Genomic DNA, 19,205 nt, shown 5'->3' with positions numbered 1-19,205 from the left:
TACGTGCAGAGCCCGGCTGAAGCATCCACAGAAGCGTGTGTACCCCAGGGATAATCTCTGGTTAAGTAGCTTCAGTGTTTCCTTATCTCGGGTGCCGCCGCGGCAGCTTGCTGCTAGCGTGGCTGTCTGCTTAACGCTCCATCCTCACGGACTGCAGAAGAAAATCAGTAATAAAGACTTTTCTCAAGTATAAATTTGACTTTCTAGGAAAAATGGATCTTCAGGTTGGGAACAGACATTCCTGCTTTGTGTATTGTTAAGGCTTAACAGATGGCCTAGATGACCATGGAAGGTCCCTTCCACCCCCACCTGTTAGTACTTGTCTAGTAGACCTAGCATCTCCATGAGCTGGCCCCCAAAAAGATGCCAGAAGTGTCTACGCTTTTTCCCAGGCAGCTGAGATGGCAGAAAATGCAAATGGTATTATTGGCGGTGAGCAACATCGTGGTTACGTTCCCAGATGCAGGGACACCTAAAGCTGAATGTGCCCACATCTGAGAAGCTTCTTGTCTGGGGTCTTTGCTCCAGGACCATTTCTGGAACATCGTTTTCAGTAAGGAGCTTCTTTTGAGGCTCCAATTTTCTGCCGCTGTCTGGCTTACCGACTATTGCTAAGAGTGAAATGGGACTAAATCAGCAAGGGATGTTAGACCGGTGATTTTTTCATGACAATCTGGGTTCAAAAACTCTGGCTTTTAGCTCTAAATGGAATGTTATTGTTTTCCCTTATTGAAATACACATCATGCCTACCTGGTGCATGCAGGGCAGGGCTTGGGATTCAAGACTGCAGCTGTTGTAATCCTTCCTGTGAGGGTTTTTGATAGCTTCCCTCTCTGCTGAACAATGTGGCCAAATTCAAAGCATCGGCTCAGACTCGTAGTCACTTTCAGGGATTAATTTGCAATTCAGAGTCTGGCCAGACTTTACCGAGTGTCAGCCTGCAGTCTCTGTACTAGCCAGTGCTGTTCCTTGCATGAACACTGAAGCTCCTTCCTTGTGTCCTGGGCACAACAACGAGGATCTGGCAGCGCTGAGAAGCTCCCGTGGCTGTGCTCACCGAGCAAAGTATGATGTGGGCCAGTGCCAAGGTTCAGGTGATTAGTCCAAGTGCTTTTGAGCTATTTCAGCTTTTGAAAAGTCCACCTTCGCTTAGCTTAGCTGGAAGCACACTTATTATCTCATAGCTAGAAAAATCGACTGGCACAGACATTTACTAAAGAAAACTAACACAGAAACTGTTACCTTTGAGGGTGGCTGGCTAGAGCGGAGTGTCTCAGTAAATTAGACGAGGAGTTATTTTCTCTTCTATTGTCACGTACCGTACAAGGTCTCCATGACACTAGCTGGCTTTATCAGCATGTATTTGCTTTCATTTCTGAGTATCACCGTTTCCTGGTTTTTCCTTTTAAGTGTCACAATTATTTCAGTTATTGTCTTGTATTTAGCTGCTAATATCAGAAATTCTTTGAAGCACCTGTGGTAACTGAGAAGTTTCTGCAATTGCTTTAAGTTAATCTGGTAAGAAAAAGTATGATTCATTTGTTTAACCACATCTCCTTTTTAAAGGCTACACAGCTGGAGTCTGTACTTGCACACATCCTCTAAGAGCGTTCCAGAGTCCCAGAAAGAAGTGTGAAATGTCAGTTAGCGTTTAGCTTTGCTTCATGCACGAGCACAGTTGCGTAGTCCTGTGCTCCTATTCACACTCAGCATTTTAACAGAATTATTTAATGTTTGAGCTGGGTGTTGGTTTTAATGTCCCGCTTACTTTCAGTGGTCTAGGACTTCTGGTTACAAAGGTTACAGCAGGAATTACGTATCTTAACACAGGGCAGAAGGCTTTCTCATCTCCCTTCAGAAGCAGTTGGCGTGGGCCTCTGCTACAGACAGGCTGCTGGAGCATGCAGCCCTGCAGAGCAGCACTTTGAGTAGTTCCTGAGTGTCGTTCTCACAACTAGCCCTGGGACTGGAAAAGTAACAAAACCCCTAGAGAGGTGGGAGAGGGTAAATGGTACTAATAAAACTAACAAACCCATGAAATGTCTGATGCAGCTCTGTTCAGGCCCCGGTTCTTTGATTCTGAGGCTGAAGATGCTTGACAAAAGCAAGTTAATCAGTGGGGAAATACCTGTTCCACAGCTCATTTCGTGGAGGTACCAGTTAGAAAAGGAAGCACAGCAGGAAAATACCAGGACTAAGCAAAAGCATAACAAATTAGGAACTCGTATAGGAAGAAAGGGTCTTGGGGTGCTATTTGATATTTAAAAATCCACCTGTGATGAGTACAGTGATGACTCCTATACTTCACAGTCTTTCTGCAGTCCTTGCTGAATGAGTTACAAAGCAGCTCGTTTGTCTTACCCAGCGTTGTACTTACTTTCATCTTACTGCTGAGTGACATGATGATCTCTACCATCCTGTGACAGCAAGGCACAAGCAGCGTCAGCACCGACAGCAACAATTATTATAAAGTTTGCATACAAATGCTTATCCAAACTTAACTGATCCAAAATACGTGTAAACAAACTACAGCAGCAGAACAAAACTGACTTTGCTGTAAAGAATTTTGTTTCAGGCAGAAGCGAGTGCCATCTCTGCAGTGCTGCGCGCCTCGTATGGGCACCGTCAGGTCAGTGAAACCTCTGGGTGGTCTCTGCCCAGCCTCTTCCCACACACAGCATTTGGAGTTGGCTTTTACTAGAGATCCTTAAGGATCTGGCTGAGAACTCGCTAAGTGATATATGATGGGAAATACAGTTTTAGCATCACACCGGGGGGAGGGGGGGAGGGGAAAAAAATCAGTGTCCCCACTGTACACCAAGCACTGAACAGTTTAATTGTACACCTGCTCCAGTTTATGCAGTCTCTTCAAGGAGCTAGAAATCCCCATTTCTAGCTACTTGGCTACTTACCCTGGTCCTATTTCAAACTCTACGGTGGACTGTCTATTTTTTTTATCCACCTGTGATAAACAGAAGCAACACTACTGGTTCTGTGTTGTGAAAACCAACCTGGAATATATAAAATAAAGAGAAAATGGATATAGCCAGAGAATCCAGTTTAATAGGCTGCTATACAGGAAGACTTTGTTCTATGATACATTTTGGAAATAGTTTTCAAATGTTACTTACAGATACTGTATAAAATAGATACCAGTTTTATTGATTATATGTCAAGATTCTTTGATAATTTAATCTGCTATTAAGTAAGTAATAGATAAGATGTGTGATGGAAGGTGAGCAACACTTTACAGGACAATCTAAATCTAATAAATAGATCTATATCTCACCACGAGATCGAGCCACTGCTGTGCCATCGTCAGACTACAGAGCAACCACAGTCACACACGCTGGTACATCTGCGTACAGTATAATAGAAGATGAAAATCCCGTTCCTCAGGCAGCTCCCTCTTCCTTGCACGACTTTTTGGCTTTGGTCTGTACAGTAATACTGTGTGTGCTTGTTTGGTGCATGCAAAGCTATGAACAGTGTCTCGTTAAGAAAAAATAGAATTTAAATTGAAGAGGTATCGTTTCAGTTAATTTAGGTGTCTCTCTGACCACAGAAAGGTTTGTACCTATGCTTTCCGTGCATCTATTTGAACCAGCGGGAGGGAGTAGCTGCGTTAAGTGTTTTAAGCAACACAGCTCTTGGTGTCCAGACTCCACACAGGATACTCCGTTAGCCGAGGAGGGGAGCAAGGATTGTACTTCTGTTACAGCACGTGTTTGGGAAAATACAGGCCCGGGGGCGGGGGGAAAAACCCAGGATCTGAAACTGGCACTTCTTTACCCACAGGCTTATCACACCATTAAGAACACTTTCACTCTGGAATATACAACATGGCAGCTGGGTTAAAGCTGCAAACTGCATGTTTTCTATTGTCACAGGAATCAATAGCATACTTGAGAAAAAAAAAAAAACCAAACAAATGCTGCTGTTTCGCTGAATTGCAAGCAGTGTGCACATATGCCAGTTTTACAGAGAGATTTCCCATTAAAACAAACTTCAACAAAAACAGACCACGGGAAACAAACTGCATATTTAGTAAAATACCATTGGCACCACTTGCCAAAATGTACGATGCTGTAGACTTACAGTCCTTACAGAGGAGAGGGCGTGATCTTCACTCAAACATTTCATAATGGCGCGTTTGCCGTACACGCGGTATCATATCGATAAGCAACCTGCAGAGGAAAACACAAGAGCGCTGACGCAGAGACACAGGAAAGCCCTGGAACTGGAACATTCTCTTTCCCCATAAATATTGACTCAAAAGAACTCACATGTAGTGACAGCCTCATCTTGCTTTCTCCTGAGCAGAATTAATTCCATCCCACAATTAATTCTGCCCAAAAGGGAGTGTAAAACAAACCACGTGGAGGGGGGCTCTCCTTTAACAACCTTGGAAGCAAGGCTGCACTGAGAACCTGAAATGCACAGCAGCACTCACTTTTGGCTGGAGAAACCATGGAGGGATGCATGGGAAAGGGACTGTTGTAGCAACCCGTTTCACACCAGGCTGCAGCAGGAAGGTATCTAACAGCAGAGGAGAACTGCAGCGCTTTCCCAAACTGTAAAATCGGGTAGTTGCCAAAACAGAATTTAGTTTTAGCCTTCACTGTGTCTTGGTGACACCACAGCTGAGCACGCTGTTGAGCAGACCAGTGGCACGTACGTAGCATGAGTTTCAGCAGCTGCACAAAATGTTTCTGATGCTATTTGTTTAAATAAATACTCTTGTAAGGATTTGCCTCTCTGGTTTTCCAGAACAGTTAGTTTTACAATGGAAATAGTGATTACAGTGATTTTTCCAAGGATGGTATTTCCCATTAAAATGTTAATTTAATTTTCCAAGTTTAAAGAAAAAAACCACACAGCTTCCAGATGACAGCTTACTGCAGCCTGGCCAAGGTCTGCTTCTCAACCGGCGCAATTCCAACTAACTAAGATGCTACATGTCCCCCTTCCCCTTACGGCAGAAAGAGGGATAAACCAGAAAACCCTTAGTTTCCATGCAGCAAGGGAAAGTGTGGCAGCAAGTGAAGCCCATGTCAGAGCTTCATCTGATTTTATTCCATTTCTGGTTTCATGCATCAAGAAAGCACCTGAAAATTCAATACCACCAACATTTGGAACCGGACTGGCTAACCTTCAGTTCAGAAGCTGCTATAGGGTAGCGCTAGGATGGAAATCACTAGCACGATCCTTCTTTAAACTTGGGCATCAATTAAATTATCTTTAATTTAACCTAGACTTACTTTGGAAAAAACAGTGCTTAGAAATCTGCCATAAAAGCAACAGGGACCGATTCTATCCAAGGTTCAAACCTTGTGTTTCCCAATTCAAGTATCCAAAACTCTTCTAGAACTACTCCGATTACTTTTTAAGTCCTGGTTTCTTTCCAACTGATGTGAGACACACCATCTTTTTATCCCTTTCCACCCCCTCCCCTTCAGCACTGGCTGCCAGCCTATTAAATTCCAGCGGCTGCTTTTACTGGAATTATATAAGCCTGTATGAGCTATGGCTTATTACCTTAGACAGACAGCCCATCTGCCGTACGTACTGAAACACCCGCTCGCAGGAGATACTCACTTGACTCCGTAGGCAAATATTGTAAGTCCGATTAGAACTCCTATACTGCCATCCAGATACCAGACAGAAGAATTGTGTTTAAAAACTTCTGCGCTAAGAAGGATGGAAAATCCCATTATTCCACCTACAAGAGAGTTGAAACCTAGAAGGGGAAAACAAATAATTAAAGGAAGAAGCACATCTCAAGGGATTTGCTTTAACCAACTCACCTAAGAAAAGGTCACCTGCAGGGAGACAAGGCGTTATTACCAGTGCCACCAGAGAGGAGCACAGACCTTGGGAGAGGTTACGCAGTGGCACCTACGCGCTCTTGCACTGCGTTAAGGAGGAAGCAGTGCCATCCATTCACACGCAGTTAGGCAAAAGTCTTTGCCATGCTTCACTTCAGCAAATCCAACACGGAATAGTTGGTGTGTGACCGGTGTTTAAGAACTCTGTCTCTTGTCCTGGCTGACATAAATAACCTTACGTTAACTTCCCTGTACTGTGTGTCTTGATTTGGTCAGTCCTGATTTTTTCATTCTCTGTTTTGTTGCAAATCCCACTTCTAGCTGCTGTTTATTTCATAGGGCTTTCATCAATTGATGCTGATTTTCCAAAACAGCAACATTCCTTCAAAACACTGGACCTGCTCCACACTGACTCTGACAGTCAAGCACTTACCTCTCTAGTAGCTTATCGTTACAAATGAAGTATCTTTGAGTTGTAAAAGAGCAGCTGGCTGCAGCCCTGAGTATGACTGCTGTAGCCCCGTTATTTTCCAAAGAACCCCTTCGTAATATACGTACCATTGCTGCTGTGCAAGTCTCCCCAGTTAGAACTTGAAAGGCCACTTCATGAGCTACCCAAAGGCTCTCACTTTCTTTGAAAATGAGCAAACTGGAGACCAGTATACCCAAGGAGCTCATGAAAAGAAAAATGGGTTTGCATAGTAACATTTCAAAGACCTCTTGAAGCTTTTTACCCCATTCCATGTCTTTATTTACATGTATTTGGCACTATAGCTTAGAGCTGCATACACTGCTGAAAGCATTAGGGAAGTCATACGGGATAATTGTAGGAATATTTTCTGTTTATGCCTCAGACATATCACTGGAGCTTCCTCTCTATTATTCACAATTTTTATCACCATCCTTTTAGATTCCTCTTTCTTTTTTAAACCCCCTTGTCTCCAAGATTGTCCCTTCAAAATTCTCCCAGAGTTTTTGGAATAATTACTGCCCTTTTTCCTTCAACTCTTGTTTGATCGGCTATTGGGTTGGGGGGAGGGGGTTGGGTTAAGTCATCCCCCATTCTTCTTCCCCCAAATTCCCTTTTTCTGATTTTTTTTTCCCCTTCAATGACCCCCAAAGACATCACTGTTCAACAAAAAGCTAAAACAAAAGTCATCACTGATAATACAGATATAAGATCGATACAGATATATATAAAAAACCTAGTTAACAAATGAAAAATCAAACCTGCAATATTCTATATTGCTTGGTGAGTCAACTTTAGTCAGCTGCTGCTTACAGTACTTAGCCAGTCAATTTCCATTTCTCCCCATGACTGCCAACAACCACATACATGACACTTAACTCCGGAATGTCTCCTTTGATCCAGTCCTCACCTAAATCACACTCTTTCTGAAAGAGGTAGCTAAAAATTGACCTTCCCCATGTATCCCTATGGCTGAAACAATCCAAATATTAATAGTTTATACAAATAAGATTCGCCAGTTCCCTGTCAGCAGGTACTTAAATGCAAAGGAAACCCTGGCACGGAAAAGCACGTGTTACATAGCAAGTCTGTAGCAGAACGGAGCATACAAAGGTTTCAGGCTTCCAGCCCTGCAAAGAAAAGGAGGTTGGGGGGGTTTATTGGACTGTGGCAGTGCGTCCTACAATTGGAATCACAGGCGTTGCATGTAAATGCCTAATTACTGGATTAATTATACCGGTATAGTTAAACCAATACAGACAAAATTACTCCGTCAACACTCTAGTCTAGAAGAATCCTGATCCTTTCTTATTTCCAGGAAATATACTGCTAATACATGTCAATGAAATACATATTGATTGTGTGTATGTATAAAGAATATTACGTGTAAATTAATGAACTGTATTTTTACCCCAGTGTTACTTCCCCTGCTCCAACTTAAGTCAGAATCCGTCAGCACGACACGCAAAAAACCCCACACATTTTCTTGCCATTATTGGCTGATGGTTCCAAATGATCTAAAAGCTACTTACAAAGGAAATGGTTTTCTCTTCCTGACTGTCCCTCAGCTCAACCTTTCTTTGCCAGTGTGGCAGGGAATCGTGTAGCGGCAGCAGGTACTGATCCAGACACGATGTTCTGTGCGTAAGGCTGGCACAGGAGAAAACGGGTGGCTAAATCCAGGAAGGAAGCAGGTATCTAAAACCTACAGAGAAGTCAGCTGACATCCCCTAACCTTCACATATCTGCATTTGTTCTCCAGGATGTTACAAAATTCAAGATAGGAAATGGCTGGGTTTATTATCCAAAAGGCCATGAGCTTTCACTATAAACAATTTGTACAAAGAACATTGTGCCTTATTAGGACTCATACATTCAGGCTTTAAAGAGAGATTGCTGTCAAGCCCTAGCCTAAAACAAAATTATTCTTTAAAAAATTGTTAATAGAGGTTGACATGTATGAGAGAAAATTTGCTGTTTTGAAAACAAACCTATTTTTCAGGAAGAAAAATGTATGCTCTTGTCACTCAAAACAGTTTGTTGGTCTACAGCCAGCGATCGCAGGAGGTAAATTAGCAGGAAACAGAAAACGCTAAAAAAAGAGATGCAAGGGAGTGCTAAATCTGTCTCAGCTGCTGAATCACATTGTCTCCTCCCGATTGTTAATAAATCAAGTATATATGTAAATATATCTTGTGAAAGAAGATAACCACACATGGTAAGATCATCCTCCTACATTTTCTAAAGTAGTTCTGAAGGAGAGAAAAAGAGAGATAAAAACCAGACTGAGGTAATTGTATACTTTATTCCCTAATTTCTTTAATCAAAGAATGAGCAATCTCCAGCTCAGAAGCAATATAATTAGCACAAGGATGTAATTACGGGGGGGAAAGATTTCTGTGCCATACAGAAGACCAATTCAGAGCTAGAGTTATTCAGGAATTTCTCAGCTAATATTTTGTCTGAAAAAACTGCTCTGTTTCAAAAACAAGCTACATCTTTTTAAAGGGAGGGCTGATCATTTGCCTGCCCAGCCACAGTTCTGCGATGGTCAACATGTCTCACACGCTGACAGCGAAGGAAGTCAGACTCACTGGTCTGTCCTTCCCAGGATCCTTTCCAGAATCCTTTTTGCAGGTTGGAGATCTTTCTGTTTCAAAATGTCTAGGGTGTCAGAGTCTATAGTAAAAAATAATATCACTGAACAGCATGGGCTGTTGGGAGAGAATCACAAACGCAGGGAGGCAGTGGCTTAGTTGTAACCCCCGCACTGCTGTTCTGATTCCATTTTTTATTTTGTTTAAAATATAAATAGTCATGAAGTATTTATATAAGTGGGATGACATAAATACGCATAATACATTATCACATATCACCAAAAAAAAGATTTTGAGTATGTTTAAGTTACTTAAAATAATTGTATGTATCCCCAGAGTAAGCTGAAAATTGAATTTCCTGAAAGTGAAATATTTAGCAGAGTAAAATTATTTATGTACCACAACCCATGAATCATTAACACCCTACTGTGTATGTTTACCAAGTACTTCAAACTGTCCTGCGCTTGCAGATAAAACTGCTAGAGATTTGTAGGGCGCCGTGAAATCTACCATCACTGTGGCCTCACCTGTTCGCAGAGCAGATCCCTGGGGCTTTCTGAAGATTCTCAAGCTTGAGCCTTGTCAGTAAGAGGCAGCTCTGGACCTGCTTTTAAACGTGCCTTTAAACATACCTTTAAAAGCAGCCACCATCAGGCGCCACACACCTGAGCCAACACAGCAGCGGCAGCGAGGGGCCGAGATTCACCTTGTGCCCACCTCGGGCAGGGCCGGAGGAGCGTAGGGCGGTAGGCAGGCAAAGGCTTTGTTTTACACATGTGATGCTCCACCAGCTCTACTGAGTGGCAGGAAAAGCACTACAGTGGCAAAGCACGCCTTCAGAAGCTATGTATGAATGATGGTTGCAATTCCTGCTCAAGGCAGGGTGGCATTTTCTGCAGCTGTTCTAGCTGTAGGGATGAAATTGTTTAGCTGGCATAGGCAGCGAAGCTAGATGTGACTTAACCAAACTTACAGAATTTGGTGTTGTATCCCCCTTCTGTAGTCTAACCTCTGACTAATACACACCTAATTTACTATGTGCTCTATCCCTAACTCCCTACTATTGCTTACTATCCAGTTCGACTTCCACCATTTCAAACGAGGTATCTATGCAAGAGCCTAGTAGTACCACAGACTATTCTAGGGTGTCAGGTGGGGGTTTTTTCCCATTTCCCAGTGGCTGCCTTATTTCAATGCTCTTTCACAGCTGTCATCGTGCAGGTGTCACTCCTATCAATTGTTTCAACAACAGTCCCTGGAAGAGTCTATAAATGCAGCAGGACCAACTTCACACTCACCGTCGGTTATCAGCGCTCTGCTTGTGAGGACCTTTCCCAGCATAAATTTGATTACTGCCAAGACAGTGCAAAGGATTCCACTTAAAACGGAGACACTATACAGAAAATCATCCTGAAAGAAAAGATGTCAGACGTTAGTATGTCTTCTGGTCACGCCCCATATATTAAAAGACAAATAGTACTAGAAGACAAATAGTTCTAGTTATCATGCAATTATTTGTGCCACTGAAGTATACAACCTGAGAGAAAGACTTCCTGAGTTACGACTTCCACGACAGCTGGTGCTTAGTTTGTTTATACTGCCATCTGTAATTGCTTTTGCAAATATAATTGATGATGGTTCCAACGAAAAAAAAAAAATTTGAATTGACCCAAACTCCTCAGCATCAGGAGGTTATGCATCTGCAGACTGCCAAGTAATCTAATGCCTAATGCAATCAGTCACGAAGCCCCCGCATGCAGGATAAAGGCTTGAGGGCTGAACCCCACTTACCAAACCTTAGCTGATTTTTGCTGTGAGAAATAACCACTTTAATATTGTTTCTGATTCTGTGCTTGCTTTGGTTTTGTTTGGTTTCCTTCTTCTGAGACAAAGTCTGGTCCAAGCTATATCTGTAAGACTCCTGGTACTGATGTGCAAAGTCAAGTTTAGCTCTTTCTTAGAAAACAGATTTCCCATGGACTTTCATTTCACAGCTACAGAAAAACCCACGCTGCTTAATTTGAATGTGTAACACGGGCTCCCCCAACTCGACCCAGAGCTGCCTGTCTACATAGGGCAAATTAAAGTAACTCATTACTGTTTCACACACATTCTCTAAAGGGTCATCTGGAGGCACCTACCACTTTCTGCTGACGATTTTGGGTTTGGTTGGGGTGGAAGGAAACACTCCTGGGTGCCGAAACACTGGCACTGCAGCAAGGTGCCTAAAGGGAGTCCCTGTGCCTTCTCCCCCCAGGTACATCAGCCCACAGGCAAGGCAGGAAACCCCAGGCGAGCTTTTAGCGTGCTTGTCTGCCATCTAATCAAAGAGCTTTGAAATAGATTAATTTATTGCTCTTAATAGAAGTTTTAATTTAAGCTGTTGCAGTATCAGTACAAATAAAGGAAATCGCAAGAATATTTTTTTTTTTCAGTCTACAGGTCTAAGTGGGCCAGTGCCATTGGGAACTTGTTACTGATTAAAACACTCTGGCAAAAATCCCCATTGATAGTAAACATTGTCATGATGATTCATCATCAGCGCCATCCATTTTCATTATTTTAGCAGCAACTGAAAGCCCAAAGAAATTTAAAAAATGGTTTTGAAAGCTGCTTAGGAAGATGTCGACAATTAGATTACTGGTATAATGTACTCACATCCCTAAATAAAACATTCAATATATTTGTATACAATTTTTTAGGTAATATAATTTTAAAAGTCTACTTTGTCCACTCTCAGTCATGAGCTCATTCACTCTAGTCCTGGTATGATATTGACTATTAAGACAAAATGCACTGAGGGAAAGGGAGTAAAATAGAAGCAGTGAGAACACACAACTCAAGCACTGGGTAAAGGCAGGACAAAAAGCATTTGTAAACTATTCTAACAAAATGACTGGAAAATTCCCAGGCAATTTCAGAGGGCTAAGGAAGGGCTAAGGAAGGACTAGGAATATTTGCTTGCCGTCAGCCTAGCAAGGGACACTGGGAGCCTTCAGAAGATCTGAAATGACAACAGAGCTCCAGAAGTCTGGATAAGCTTTGCAAAAGGCACCTGAAATTTGAGATCTTTGTCAAATTCAGGCCTCTGACTTTTGGGCATCTTTCTCAAAAACGCGTATTTACCGTGCCCAAGGACTTAATTTTCATAGCCTGACAAATTCTCATTGATTTTGAGATTTTAATCTAACCTCATCTAATATTTTATTAGATACTTTACCTAATATCTAACATACAGCATACATATAAGACTTCAGAATAGTATGAAGCAGAATGACACACTCCATCAGCCTCGCCACCCCCATCCCAGCCCGCCGCGTTAGCAGTCAGTGCCACTCCCACGCGCTACCAGACAGAATGCGAGCTTCCCAGTAAGCATGGCAAGCAAACCCACCCCCGATGCTCTTGAGAGCATGGAGGCCCCCCACTCACTAAAAACTGAGCGAGGAGCGGATGAAAGGAGCAATGCCAAGGGGTGTGTGAACGTGCTGTGCTCCCAGCCGCGCACTGGCCCATGGCTAGCCCCAGCCTTCCCCAGGCAACGTGTGTGTCGGCCGAGGGCTCACTGGAATAATCGACAGTTCGACACCATGTTTCTCCTGAATCTCACTTGCCAATGCTCAATGACTACATGACACCTCTTATTTCATCACCACCCAAACAACTCTCCAAAAGCTTACTGATGGCTCCCAGGCATCCCTGGGATGTACTCGTCTTCCTCCTCAGCGAAGCACAAGCTTTGTCATGAGCACAGAACTGAACGTTGCAGACCCAGTGGAAGTGGCAGCATAAATTACTTTGCTATCAAAAGTTACGTTACTGTCAGCCTTGGGCTGACAAAATGCATTTTTCTATACCTACGAAATTCTTGGGGATAGATCTGGAGGCAATTACAAATTCACATCATTTGGAAAAAACTACAAATCCCAACACCAGAGATTTTGAGAAGTATCAATGCAGAAGTTCAAAAGTCCAGGTATTAATACAGAATCATGGAAAGGTTATGTCTTATTCCCTGTGTTATAGTGCAAAGTTTCACCTTTGGCATGGCACATTATTTGGAGCTGGTTTGTTTTTTTCCTGCCATGGCAGGTACTACAGATCTTTGGAGTAAATTGAGGGGTTTTTCCTGCACGTGTCACTAAACCTACGGTATGTAGAAATGTATCTTGCTATTGGTTCCAGCTATACAGCTGTGATCAACATTAGTCTACTTACTTTACTGGAATCCCAAGAATGATTTATATGTGATACAGATTTCTGAATCGGTTCATAAAGTGAATTAATAAACAGGCTTCTTATCAAGGACTCAGGAACTAGAAATTCCCGAGTTTGGCGGGTTTTTTTCACTGAATCACAGAAGACGAGCTCATTTTGTTGCTAATACTAATCCAACAAGCATTGTTGATGCAGAAGACCTGAAAAATCAAAGCTCCTTTGTTATCACAGCAAACACAGAAAGGGAAGAAATTAAAAAATCCTGCTCTTAACACAAACGCCTCAGCGGTTTCTTGCTTTAGACTGTGCCAAACAGCTTTGGAGCAGGCAATATTCTTTCTTTTATCGCTAAATCCCTGAATCTAAATAATAGCTAAAATCACCATCTCCAGCTGCGTGCGGCTTTTCGCAACAGCCACAGGGCGGCGCCAGACACCGTGGTAACCCAGCGCTCCGCGCACGAAGGCAAAACCGAAGGGGAGGGAAAAAATGGTTTCAATTCGCTTTCCTCGCTACTTTGCTACGCTTTCTGGCACCCAAGAGCTGGAAGAAGAGTGAGGCTACTCGCTACTACGGTTTTGCAGATGTGAGAGATCAGCCCACAACACCTGGTGAAGCCCAGCAGCCTGGACAGCCCCTGCGGCAGGATGCCCGAGCAGGTGAGGCGGTAGGGAGGTCAGAGCTCCAAACGCTGCCTTGCCACTGCTTTGTTGTAATGATCAGAAGCTGGAACAGGTTTAGGACAGTGGGATTCAACAAATTACCTGAGGGAGGGCTGCTGTGGGCTCAGCACCTGGGCTGGAGCTGGGGCTTCGGGGAGGCGGCCGGCCGATGGAACACCCCACTGACACATGCCCTTTGCTGCAGTGCTACGGGCTCCAAAGAGTTAAACGCGTCATACTGTGGCTGTGAAATTATTCCCATTAAACTAACTCATCCTTTGGAGAAATGAAGAATAGAGAAGCCATAATGGAGATTTAAATTAATAAAATAAGCCTGGCCATCTGGCACCATCTCCCTCCGGATCCTCCCGCAGCCCTGCCCTCTCTGTACCCCTGGCCTTCCCATCTGATCATTAAGAGCACGAAGCACATCTAGCCAGACTCACTGTACACGTCCTTAGTGTTATTTTAATTAAAGCAGCAGCAAATTGCGACAGATGATAAAAATTTAAATTCTGATCATTTCCATACGATAAAGGCTTCTCAGCGTGGTAAATAAACCCCTTTCCTTTTCCGTTTCTTTTCATCATATTCCCTCATTACTACTACACAGTACATGAGACCTTAATTAAAGGACACGTATATCTTATTAGATAGCTTCATGTATAAAGCAGCACCGTACATAAAGCGAGGTGCCCATCCTGGACTGCCACCTCATTACTCTTAACAGCTACAATGTCCCTGTTTAAGACTTATTTTATGCAAGATTTTATGTTGTGACAGTTTCCCAAAAGAAAGCTCATTTTTCAGCCCTAAGAAAAGAATAATAGAAGCCAGCAGGCAGCTGTCCTCCATGCCATCCGTACACATTGTCCCCACCGGTGCGGCTGAGGAGTCTTCAAAAAACACGACAACGGTTCCGTCCCTGCTTTCAGGGATTTCACCGAAAGCAGCAGTGATCTTATGGCTTAAGGAAAACGTGTTGATGATGATGTTGTGACTTCGATCTCTTTCTGAATCTGTTGTAGAAATTAAAAAAAAAGCCGCAGGGGATGCTTCAGTGCTTGGCTTATTAGATAGAGATATTTTCACCCAATTCCCAGTCCAGTAACTAAATTTCAGCTGATTTGCACTCCTAATCTTTTCCTAGATTGCATCTTACTAATTCTGACCCGAAAAAAATCACCCTGATTTCATATATTATTTCTACCAACTCCCCTCCGCCCCTCTTCTTTAATTATAGCCCTTTCACTTCTACTTCTGGTTTGTAAAAGTGTTTTCAATTCACCTGAAGCGTACAGTGTTGATTAAAAGGCATTCATCGGTATGGGAGGAAGAAGGCACGTTGAGTGTTCCTCCCCAGCGGTCACAACACATACAATATGATGACTAAAAGCTATATGTGGTCCTCCTCTCCGGCCCTCCTTGGTAGCTCATCCTAGTGCGATCCCAAAACAAGCTGCTTTGCCCACCCTACAACAGCTTCAGCTTTCCACTCTTCTGCCCTCTCCTTAGCTTCCTCTGTAAATCAGCCAAAGGCTGAATTACCTCCCCGGTCCCGCAGGAGCTGGGAATTACTGGTACCACCTTTTTCATGCCATTTTTTCCCTTCCCAGAGAAACTGGTGTCTCGTGATGTTGTATCTTTCTCTGCTGAGCCTTGCTCATCTTGGCTGAGATAGGGACGCGTTTCTGGAACGCTACAGATGCTGTTGGCAGGAGCGACATCATGGCTAGCTAGCCCAAACTGAGCTGAGTTTGTGTCATTAAATATTAATTTTTCCCATCTCTGCAACTCACCATCTGTCTCACAGGTCCCAACAATGACCCTTCTTCAGTCCAGGTGACTGGTCACCATCCTCCCCAGCACCTGCCAGGGCCTGCTGGCACCCTGCTCCCCATGCCCATCTTCACACGCTTTCCACTGCCTCGCACTCCGCCAGGTCCCTCGGCGGCTCTCACATCATCTGGGCACAGTGGCTAAAAGCACCTCTGCAGAGTGTGCTACTTAACCAAAAAGGACTGACTGGCTTCCCTCCTCTTCCCCTGAAGGATTATGTTTATATATATAGTAACAGAGACGTTTCTAATACAAATGCTTTAAAAATAAAGTTTCAATTCTCTATCACACTTTCTCCCAAGTAATAGTTTATGTAATCAGTCTAGAGGGAGCTTCTGGGAAGCCAGAGGGTCTCTCTCGCCAGCTAACTTCAAAAGGGATAAGGGTTTTAATTGCACTTTACTGTCAGAAAACAAAGCGACAGCCCTGTGCCTGACTCAAGCAGAAGACAGTCTCTTCACATGGAGATATAAAGATCTATTATTAGTACTAAAAAAAAAACAAAAACAAAAAAAACAAAAAAACCCCAACAACTTATGAATGTTTAAACGTGTATCTTTGGTGCTGAAGAGCTGTGACAGAGCAATTCCACAGCGCAGAACACTTCTTCAAGAAACAGATAACAAAGAGGGTGTGCTGAATGCCACGGTGGGGGTTCCAGGGCCAGGAACCAACACGCTGTGGACTCCAGAGATTTCTGGTGACCTTAGGATCCCTGCAAAGGGTCTGCCTGAAACTCTACAATCACTCATGCCTCCCGTTTTCCCAGAATTCATCTACATCATTTTAGCTTCAAAGAGCTATAAACCACAATTTTAAATGGTATTTGTCCACCCTTGGAAGTGTCTCCCTAGTGAGACTGCCATCTCCCTCATCAGTAGGGGATTGAGACCAGCAATACATTTCACAGACCCTACCAAAGTTGTCAACTTTTATTTCTTATCAGTGTGTGGTAAAGTCTGAGCACAAGACTTCCCACCAATCACTTGAACCAAGAGTGAAGTGTCACTGATGTTTTTCCTAACCCTGGCTTACCAGCTACTTCAAGTATCCACAACATTCTCACCAACCTGTAAGAAGCATGTGTATTTTAGGGTTAAATTAATTGTTTAAGGCCAAACACCAAACCACCAAATCATATGTAATAGGTAACAATTATAAAACAGAATTCTAATGGTACTTTGATTTGAAATGGTAAGCAATAAATTACATATATATAACTTATGAGAGATTAGTAATATATAGGAAAGTACACATAAGGAATATATTATGTGTATATAATCACAAGTATTGTTTGCTATATTGCTATTGACCTATAATTCAACTGCTGACGTTAATATATTTCTGATGTATTTGTTATAAACAATTAAATTAGTAAATAAATTAGAGCTCAAAGCTACCCTGTGCCACCCCTATCTTCCCATTGCAACTGTAATCAATAGCATACAACAGAATTACACACGGCCTAACCTTTCAAATTATTTCATTTATAAAAGCACTGGAAGCACCACATCAGATGGTGCATGTCTTTTATACACAAACTGATGACATTTTTCCTTTGTTCTGCAGGAAATGTCAGAAATACGGCATGATGCTTGCTTACTCTTGCAAAAAAATGTGTCCTTTGCCATACTAATGAGGACAAATGCCAAACTGCATTGACATTACATGTGTTATACTATCACCTAGGGAAATGCAAGCAGTAACTGAATAGTAAATGGATATTGATTTACAACCCCAGGTGAAATTAAAACAGTCATTCTCAGTGTGGCTGGGTTGGGCTTTTTTAGCCTTCTTTAATAAACAAGAAAAGGCTTGCAAATTTTTTGTGGAAACAGTCAAAATAAAATACATCATCTACAGTTAAATTGTATTCATACTATCCAAGAATTTATAGTAATTGACATGAAGTCATGACATGAAGGTAAAGTGGCAAATGAAAACGGATTTTTATCAGGGAGATGGCAAGCATTAACACTAGCAAATGCAACCACAAAACAAGGCTGAAAACCTATGCCTAAGTTCATTTTTAAACTCCTTTCTCAATGTATTAACAAAACATCCAAAAAGTCACTAGAATTTACACAGAAATCCAAGCATGATGTCATCAACGAAATGCAATATCACTGTTCCTCCTTATTTGCAATGAAATACGTGCATACCAAATCCTCAGGGTCAGTACTGGCTGTGGATATAGCTCCCTGAAACATCAATAAAGGAATGGTAACTCCTTTTCCTAGTGGGAATTATCTTATTACAGCTAACATAGGTTAAAGAACAACTGCTGTGAGTAACAATAGGGGAAGTATTCTGAATCTGACATCTAGGGTGAAAAAAACCCATAGTAAATGATTTCTGAGCCAATAAGAAGTGATTCTATTTTAGGTTCAAGACTCAGCATTGCAGAAAAAAAAAAAGCCCTTAAATTACATGATCTGAGAAATACTCATTTAAAGTTAAGTGGAAGAGTAAACACGATTAAGGTTTTGTATTCCAAATGTCAAATACTGATTAGCTTTTTAAGTCAGGTGTATCGTACAACAGCTAAAATTATCAGAAATCTTAATTCCAAACAACCCAGAAAGAACAGCAGCTGGCCTACTGCTTCTAACACTTCCAGCAAGCATATTAGGAACAAAGAAAAAGAAGGCGGGGAAGAGAAAGATCTGATCAGTGAAAAATATTTCCTCAGGGGTCACCGATATGAAACTGAAATAACTGCAGCATGTTGTGCTGAAGCAGACCCTCAAAGAATAAAGAGTAAGAGCTATATAAGAAATGCGTAACTATACAGAAAGTAGAAGAACACCACAGAAAGAAGTGGAATTTGTAGCTGTAACGTTCCCACACATTAATGGTACATTTCTCTTTCCTGTAAAAAGTTTGTTTTCTTTGAATTTTGTTATCTTTCCATGTTTTTTCAAGTTTTCCAGGTGTGTAGCAGCATATTCAGAGCTGCTCCTCATTGCAAACATATGCATAGTGTTTGGGCAGATCCACTGTACAGAATTGCACAGAAAGTCTAAGACATTGCCACTTAAAAATTCTAGGAAGGGCTGGGGGCACCGTATAGGTCCTACACAGCACAAGTGTGCCCACTTTTTACAGGAAATCTTACCCAAATATCTAAGCATCCTAGCTATACGCTATGAGAGAAACAGTAAGATTTCCTTTAAAACCAACATGCTCCAAGAGAAGTGGAAAATGTCATCACATCACTAAATTCATAAAATAAGAGAGCTTTAATTAAAAATATTTTCAGGCAAATGAGAGCGGAGGTCGCGGCTCGATGAAGAATGAACCTGCGTGTGTGTGTTGATGCACGCAGAAACTGCGTCTACATACACACCCACACACAAACTTGCCTCCAAAGGAAAATGAAGCATCTCTGCAAATTCAAGGTAAGATTACATGACAGAAAGATCCTCTCTGGAAGGGAAATGAAAGCTTTATTCTCATCATTTACTCCTCTACCCAAAAATCAGAGACCCATACTACATCTTCTAATGCTCACTAGAAGTAATGTCCAAAGCTTCAAAAATGTGGAAGGAAAAAAAATCCATTACACTTCTCACTGCATATATTCAATAT

The 19,205-nt window shown here is 42.2% G+C and overlaps 1 protein-coding gene across 2 annotated transcripts in view; it reads right to left on the bottom strand.

Moving 5' to 3' along the window:
- Positions 1-3,042: 3,042 nt before the first annotated feature.
- Positions 3,043-19,205, bottom strand: part of TMEM163 (transmembrane protein 163) — a 101,749-nt gene continuing 85,586 nt past the window's right edge. For both annotated transcript variants that reach the window (XM_037397299.1, XM_037397298.1), the window contains 3 exons: positions 10,194-10,305; positions 5,600-5,741; positions 3,043-4,188 (listed from right to left, as the gene is read on the bottom strand). In XM_037397299.1, coding sequence (XP_037253196.1) covers positions 4,128-4,188; positions 5,600-5,741; positions 10,194-10,305 — 315 coding nt within the window. In that variant the 3' untranslated portion in view covers positions 3,043-4,127. The remainder of the gene's footprint in view (positions 4,189-5,599; positions 5,742-10,193; positions 10,306-19,205) is intronic.

The sequence above is a fragment of the Falco rusticolus genome, chromosome 8, assembly GCF_015220075.1.
Source record: "Falco rusticolus isolate bFalRus1 chromosome 8, bFalRus1.pri, whole genome shotgun sequence".
Classification (NCBI taxonomy): domain Eukaryota; kingdom Metazoa; phylum Chordata; class Aves; order Falconiformes; family Falconidae; genus Falco; species Falco rusticolus.
The sequence above is the reverse complement of the archived record's forward strand: the minus strand, read 5'-3'. Positions and strand labels throughout refer to the sequence as shown.